This window comes from Gossypium hirsutum, chromosome D09 (genome assembly GCF_007990345.1).
Source record: "Gossypium hirsutum isolate 1008001.06 chromosome D09, Gossypium_hirsutum_v2.1, whole genome shotgun sequence".
NCBI lineage: Eukaryota > Viridiplantae > Streptophyta > Magnoliopsida > Malvales > Malvaceae > Gossypium > Gossypium hirsutum.
This window is the reverse complement of record NC_053445.1, coordinates 37,994,625-38,002,014: the sequence shown is the minus strand read 5'-3', so window position 1 is coordinate 38,002,014 and position 7,390 is coordinate 37,994,625. Positions and strand designations below refer to the sequence as shown.

The 7,390-nt window shown below is 33.5% G+C and overlaps 1 protein-coding gene across 2 annotated transcripts; it reads left to right on the top strand.

The window, feature by feature from the left end:
- Positions 1 to 1,357: 1,357 nt before the first annotated feature.
- On the top strand, positions 1,358 to 6,859 carry LOC107891518 (transcription factor TGA9). Of its 2 annotated transcripts, none has more exons than XM_041100550.1 (13): positions 1,358 to 1,775; positions 1,874 to 2,036; positions 2,119 to 2,210; positions 2,543 to 2,622; positions 2,709 to 2,921; positions 3,734 to 3,772; positions 3,868 to 3,927; positions 4,044 to 4,121; positions 4,213 to 4,261; positions 4,819 to 5,090; positions 5,232 to 5,453; positions 5,994 to 6,136; positions 6,523 to 6,859. In XM_041100550.1, exons 2-13 carry the CDS (start codon positions 1,915 to 1,917, stop codon positions 6,542 to 6,544), a joined length of 1,392 nt encoding a protein of 463 aa, XP_040956484.1. In that variant the 5' UTR covers positions 1,358 to 1,775; positions 1,874 to 1,914; the 3' UTR covers positions 6,545 to 6,859. The 2 variants fall into 2 exon arrangements, with proteins under 2 accessions (XP_040956484.1, XP_016671841.1); XM_016816352.2 differs by having other exon boundaries at positions 1,363 to 1,775; positions 6,537 to 6,859.
- The last annotated feature ends 531 nt before the right edge of the window (positions 6,860 to 7,390 follow it).

The following is a 7,390-nucleotide window of genomic DNA, read 5'->3' as shown; positions in this document are numbered from 1 at the left end:
TTAGGGTAGCTTTTAGGATACATACAACAGGCATTGATTTGCATGTCTAGATACAAAGTTTGGGACATTGCCAACAAAGAAACCTCACCTAATATAGGGGATTAAGCCCTTGAGGATGAACTATCATGTGCAATTCTTTTACCAGTCTTCAAATTACCATTTATAAGAGTTATGTGTACATAATTTTTAAAGGATTAAATTAAAATTTTATCAATTTTTTGAGGTCAAAGTACAATTTTATCATATATCAAGTTTAGAACTTTATAAATAATAAAGGGTGAAAATATAATTGAAAGTAGGAAATTGTAAAAAAGGAAAAAGAATAAGAAATGAGGGCATGGGGGGTTTAGGTGATGACAGGGAAATGGATGTTGACCTATCAACAAAAGGGGATAATTCCAAACAAATCCATCTCAGGGAGTAAAAATTATACAAGTGGGTTTTGGCTTGTTGATCATTATTTTATTAATGTTTTAGTTGGGATGGTATGAGGCAGAAGATTAAAGAAATGAAGGCCATTATTTGTGAAAAGTAAACTCATATCTCACCTCACAATTTGGGATCTATATTACTATAATAATCAACAAAACCACCCACTTTTTTTTCTTTATTACCTTTCTCCTTTTCTTTTTACCAATCCTTTTCCCCTTTTTTTTTATTATGAAACAAAACCTTGTGTTATCTAATTTTCAATTCTTGAATTAAGTGCTGCTATCCATTTGTTTTTCATACAACAAGTCCATTCTATATCAATAAAATATTCTACATCAACTTAATCATTCATCTATTCTTATTCATATTATACATCTTAAAATTTCAACTTTTAATTGCATCCCTAAACTTTATAATATTTTCTTTGAATCCTGATTCAAGTCTTTCCATCAGTTTAGCCGTTAATCTAAGCATTAAATGTTAACCTTGATCGAATTATAAATATGTGAGTACTTACCGCACAAGCAATTTAGATCTAACATGTTGAAAAAATAAAAAGAAACATTAATAAAATTTGAGAAGACTAATTTTTAACATATCATATCTAAGCATATACCTAGAATTTGATTCACATGCTTTGGTTATACTTCATGTTATATCTGAGTTAGCATTTTATTGATGGTTAGGTTGGAAAAAGGAGCTAATTGACACGATACCCGTGCTTTAAGAGCTCAATTAAAATATGTTAAAGTTTAGAGACCAATTTAGAACCGGAACAATGGTTTGGGGATATATTGTGAAAATAACCTAATTATATGATATGCATCCATTTATTATTAAGAGTACTTTGCAGGGGCTGAAGAGGTCCACAAAAAGGACCAATGAGAAAGAACAGGCGGTTAAAGAGAGAGAGTGGAGTAGGAGTCAGTGATTCTAGTGGGTTCCTCTAGACAATAATTTTTTAGATTGTTTTTATTTTATTTTATTTTATTTTTTGTTTGAAATTTGTTTTTAAACTCAAAAACCACCCCACACTAAAAGAAAAAAAAAACAGAGAGAGGGGTCAGGCCTTGAGGTCTGCGAGGACAAGATTTTGTGTAGTACCATGATAAAAAAGAAGAGTTCCAAAATCTGATACAGGTTCTTACAACTCTTCCAACACTAGGTGTTGTAATAAAGCAAAAGAAAAGATCCACACACACCCATCAAAGGATCAAAAGTTGCAGAGATAAGAGAAACAAATACTGGAGCTTTTTTCATCTTTTGTCTCTCATCAAAAGAAAAGAAAAACCTTCCTTTCTTATTTTCTTTTGTCTTCCTTAAAGCTCATAAACCAAGTTGAGGTAAACAAAAAAAACCAATGGCAACTTTGGTTTTTTTTTTTTTAAAGCCTGAGGTATTTGAGTTTATTCATTGTGCTGCAACATGTTTTCATTTATAGCTGTTTCTGGTTTGGAGAATGGTGTAAAGAACAAGTCTTGCATGGCGAACCATAGAGTTGGAGAGACAGGTTTGACAGACTCGGGACCTTCTTCCAATCACCACCACCATCATAATATTCCTTATGCTGTTCTTCATGGAATGAATGTCCCCCCAAGTTTCATGTATGTCCTTTTTAAAAAAAAAATATTGCTGTTATATTTGTTCTTTCTTATGGACTATGGGTTGCCAATTCTGGTTTCACAGGCATCAAGAAGGGTCTGCTTTTGATTTTGGAGAGCTTGAAGAAGCAATTGTGCTGCAAGGAGTGAAAATTAGAAACGATGAAGCTAAACCACGTATACCCTTCACTTCTCCTATTATTAACTTATTTATTTTTTAGTCCCGATGTAGCTTAGCTCAAAGAGAGAGAGAGAGAGAGAGAGAGAGAGAGAGAGGAACGAGGGGGAAAAAGTAGGGGTTACCATTTCCAACACTGTAATCATACTAAAGCAAGACACTTGAATAGCGTGAGGATACAAACATAGAAAATATGACCTGTTTAGCATATTTTTATTACTGACTCCATAACTGTAAAAAAAAAGAAAGAAGAAGCAGGCAGGCTGTATGGGTTTGAATATATGATATATGGATATGGTTGAAAAATCTTGCTTTTGGTGATTCTGTGCAGCTTTATTCACAGCAGGCAGGCCAGCAGCTACCCTGGAGATGTTCCCTTCTTGGCCAATGAGATTTCAGCAAACCCCAAGAGTAGTTTCTTAACCTTGTTTTTTCACCTCCTTTGACCAGTACTTGAGAGAGTTGACAAATTATATGTTTTGGGATTATGTATGTAGGGAAGTTCAAAATCAGGAGAGGAAAGCACTGATTCAGGATCAGGAGTGAATACAATCTCAAGCAAAACTGAGAACCAGGTTGAGCCAGAATCACCCATCAGTAAGAAGACATCTTCTTTGGATCAACAACAACAGGTAGAGATGGCAAGTGATATCTCAAGAACAGGAACATCACAGAATCAATCAGCTGCTGCAAAAACACCCCAAGAGAAGGTCCTTTAATCATTAATAATCTCTTCCCCTAACCCTACTTCTCTCTCTCTTTCTTCTCATATCCCCAACAACTCCGGAAAAAAGTTGGTATCATTTTTTGTTATTATTACTGTATTGATTTTGATCCTTTCTCTCTGTGGGCCTATCTTTTATTCACAGATCCCAACAAACCCACAGAAAATCAAAGGATTCAGAGTTTTTTTTCCTTTCTTTTCGGATCCCTGAACGATTTTCTGATGAATGTCTGACATGAAATAGAGAGAGAAACACACAAATTACACATTGGAAAGCTAAGAAAGAATCTCTAGTACCTTTCTTTTCATTATAAAACCATGACCCCACTTTCCTCAATCCCTATAAATATAACCTCCTGTAGAAATCAGTTTTGGAATTAGGAAAAAAACACACACCCAAAGATCTACAACCATTAAGCCTGAGAGAAAAACCTAAATATAATGGCGGATTTTGATGATTCTTGTTACCCTTACCATGTTCATGATTACATGTTGCAAGAACAAGAGTCACATCGCCATCAGCAATCACCAACTCTTCCCAGAAACTTTGTGAGATCATTCTTAATCATTTTATTTCTATTTTTTTTATTTCTTAGTTTCATGGCCTACCAAACAGCCAAATGCTCTCATTTTCCTGACCAACTTCTTGTCTGTGCTTGATAAGAATATTTTAAATCACCAACCACTGCTTCTTCTTCTTTCTTTCTTTTTTTCATTTATTATAATTATATGTTAAATGAGTATTATTTCCTCTCATTATACACCTGTTAATACATACGCTTTTGTATAATGTTGCAGAGAAGGGGTTCAACTTCTGAGAAACAGCTTGATGCTAAGGTACAAAAGCAAAAAAAAAAAAACCATTTTTGTTTCTCGGTATTTTCTTACTTTTATTTTAGTTAAGTCTGTTCAAAATGTGTTTTTTTTTTCAGACACTGAGACGTTTAGCTCAGAACAGAGAAGCTGCAAGGAAAAGTCGTCTTAGAAAAAAGGTTGTTACATGAATACCTTAAAAAAACATTACATGCAAAACACTTGCATGGAGTTGCTTTGTTACCTGTCTTATAAACTGAATTTTCTTTTCTTCCTTTTTGTATGTCTAAAACAGGCTTATGTTCAACAACTAGAATCAAGTAGAATAAAGTTAACTCAACTTGAACAAGATCTTCAGAGAGCACGATCTCAGGTTTTCTTTCCCTTTACAGAAAAGTCTTTTTTTTCCCAGAAAAAGAAACTATTTCTTTTGTTTATTATTTCTTTTGAATTTTGTGCAATAGGGATTTTTCTTGGGAGGTTGTGCTGGTACTGTTGGGACTATCAGCTCTGGTAAGTTCCTCGGAAAAAAAATAATTAGTGTTTTTTTTTGGCACTATTTATTTTACCAAAAACGACTTTTATTAAAATGGGAATGTATTTTCTATGATGGCTGGTTTTTAAAATTTTAAAAAATTTCAAAAACTTGGATACAATGTATCTTTCTGTTTATAATTTGTTCTTTGTTAAATGACAGTTAGTCATTATTTTGACTGCATCTGTTAGTCAATTCTGATGGATATATATTCTAAGATTTGACCATAAAAAATTGTAAATTCTTCAGGGTCTGTTTAAATGATACTTATCCTATATATCAATTACAAAATGTCAAAGAAAATAGTAACACTTGTAACCTGACATATTGTAAAGGTTGTTTGGCCTTTTACAAACATTAGAGTTCAAACCTATAGTAAATGTATGAATTTGTTCAGCCATTGTTATGAGCTTTTCCACTTTCAGCAAAACAAGACATGCCCCTTTTTGGACAGCATATAGCAATTGGGAGTCTATATATATGCATACAGACACGTGTGTTATTTCATTACCATTGTCGTGTTTCTTTGATTTAGGGGCTGCAATATTTGACATGGAATATTCGAGATGGTTAGAAGATGATCAGAGGCACATGTCGGAGCTCAGAACTGGATTAAATGCACACCTTTCGGACAGCGACCTTCGGATTATCGTAGACAGCTACATTTCACATTACGATGAAATTTTCCGGTTGAAGGTAGCCGCCGCAAAAGCCGATGTTTTTCACCTTATAACCGGGATATGGACCACTCCGGCGGAGCGCTGCTTCCTTTGGATGGGAGGTTTCAGACCCTCCGACCTCATCAAGGTTTGAACTCAGCCATTAGTACATTAACAATGTATGCTAAATATGCATGCCCTAAGGAGGGGTAAAAGACCAAGTTTATATTCCCATGGGGAACTAGTTCTGATATATATATATGTGTGTGTGTTTTTAATGAATGAGCAGATGTTAATATCACAATTAGACCCATTAACAGAACAGCAAGTGATGGGGATTTACAGCCTGCAGCATTCTTCACAGCAGGCAGAAGAAGCACTCACCCAAGGCCTGGAACAGCTCCAGCAGTCCCTCACCGACACCATTGCTGGTGGTCCGGTCATCGATGGAATGCAACAAATGGCTGTCGCCTTAGGCAAGCTTGCCAATCTTGAAGGCTTCGTTCGCCAGGTATTTAAATTTTATCATCACTTCACAAGCTGATTAGCTAGTTTGACAGTTAGGTTACATTGTCAGATAAAATTACGGTGCTTGAAAATGATTTGTTGAACTTGTTGATCAATAGAAATCATTTTTAATGCGGGAGAAATATATATATTGCTTTATCTGTAAGAAGTCCATGGCAATGTTGAAAGCTATGGGTTTGATTGGGTATTTTTATCTATAAAAATTTCTATCAAAAGGTGGCTCGATAATGACATCTTTTGAAATAAAAAACCCTAGCTTTAACATTCAATGGAAAGTCTTGATTGATTTATTTTATATTGAAAGAAAAATAAAAGCCGACTCTTTACTTTTGTTTAATGAATGATTGGAAATTTTGAAATAGACCCAATCCTAAGACAAATTCCCATGACTTTCAACTTTCAAATCTTCTGAAATTTCCAAGTCATGCATATCAAGCTTTTTCATGTGATTTAAGCATCCTCAAACTAGAAGCTCATATCTCTATATTCATGTGTAGAATTAACCTTGTATTTTGTGATGTAGGCTGACAATTTAAGACAGCAAACCCTTCACCAATTGTCTCGGATATTAACGGTGAGACAAGCGGCACGGTGTTTTCTGATGATCGGAGAGTATTATGGACGTTTACGAGCACTCAGTTCTCTTTGGGCCTCTCGTCCTCGGGAGTAAGATCTCTTAATATCTCTAGATACTACATATTGAAACCCTAATGAAAAAATATGCATATATTAACCATAATTTTCAAATTAGTCATAGTCTTCCTTTTAAATTTGGGAACTTGTACTTGTCCTTTTCAAATTATTTTTCCTAAAAATAAAATGTTTGTAGATGATAAAATTTAAATTTAAATATACATATCGTGCAAGGTTTACCTACTTTTTAAACAAATATTACAATTTTTAATATATACAAATTCTAGACTTTCTATACAATTATTTATAGTTATCAGCTCAGCTAGAAATTAATTTTTAAAAGAAATTATAAAATTCAATTTTTGTTAGTTTATATATACATATGTGTTTATATTAATTTATGTGTAATTATTGATTAGTTTGTATGATGTAGGAGCATGATGAGTGAAGATCACTCATGCCAAACAACAACAGAGTTGCAAATGGTCCAACCCTCACAGAATCATTTCTCAAACTTTTGATTTAAGAAGAAAAGAAAAAAGGATCCAGTAGGCAGCTACTCATAAACCCTGTAATTTCCACGATGAAAGCTTTCCATGCAAAAAATATATTATTATATATATTGGGTTTCATCAACCTACTTAAGTTAGAGGATACCTTAGGGCTTTCTTTTGCTTTTCCTTTTTTAATCTTTTAGTTTGTTTTTATTATTAAGTTTATCCATGTAAATGAAAAAAAAATCAATTTTAATGTGCACAAGGGAGCTACCTATCTCTCTCTCCTTTCTTTGAAAGAAATTAAATTATTAGCAATGAACATTCAAAGTTAGAAAAATGCAATACAAGGACTAAAAAAAAAAGGAGTAATCCGAATTCAAATTTGACTCAAATCTAAAGCTACTGGAATTTAAATAATTTGAAAATAAGAAGATGAAAAATGTTTTTTTTATTTAAGGATGGGGAAGGGGTCGTGGAGTCGAAATTTATTTTACATCAAAAACCTTTCACCCGAAATCGCTCGTATCTGTCTGTTAGTCATCTATACATGTGTACACATATATATGCCATGAATATATTAAGTCACTTTGTCTCCTTGACTTCAGTAGGTGCCTCTTCAATGATGTAGAAAGCTAAAATGAAGAAAGAAAACACACAAGGGTTGACAGAAATAGAGGCAAAGACTGAAACCCTTGACTTCTTGCAAAAACATTAAAAATATGTCATCATCAAAAGCATATAATTTTATACATTCTATTAATGAGGTGTCATTATTGATGTAAAAATAGAG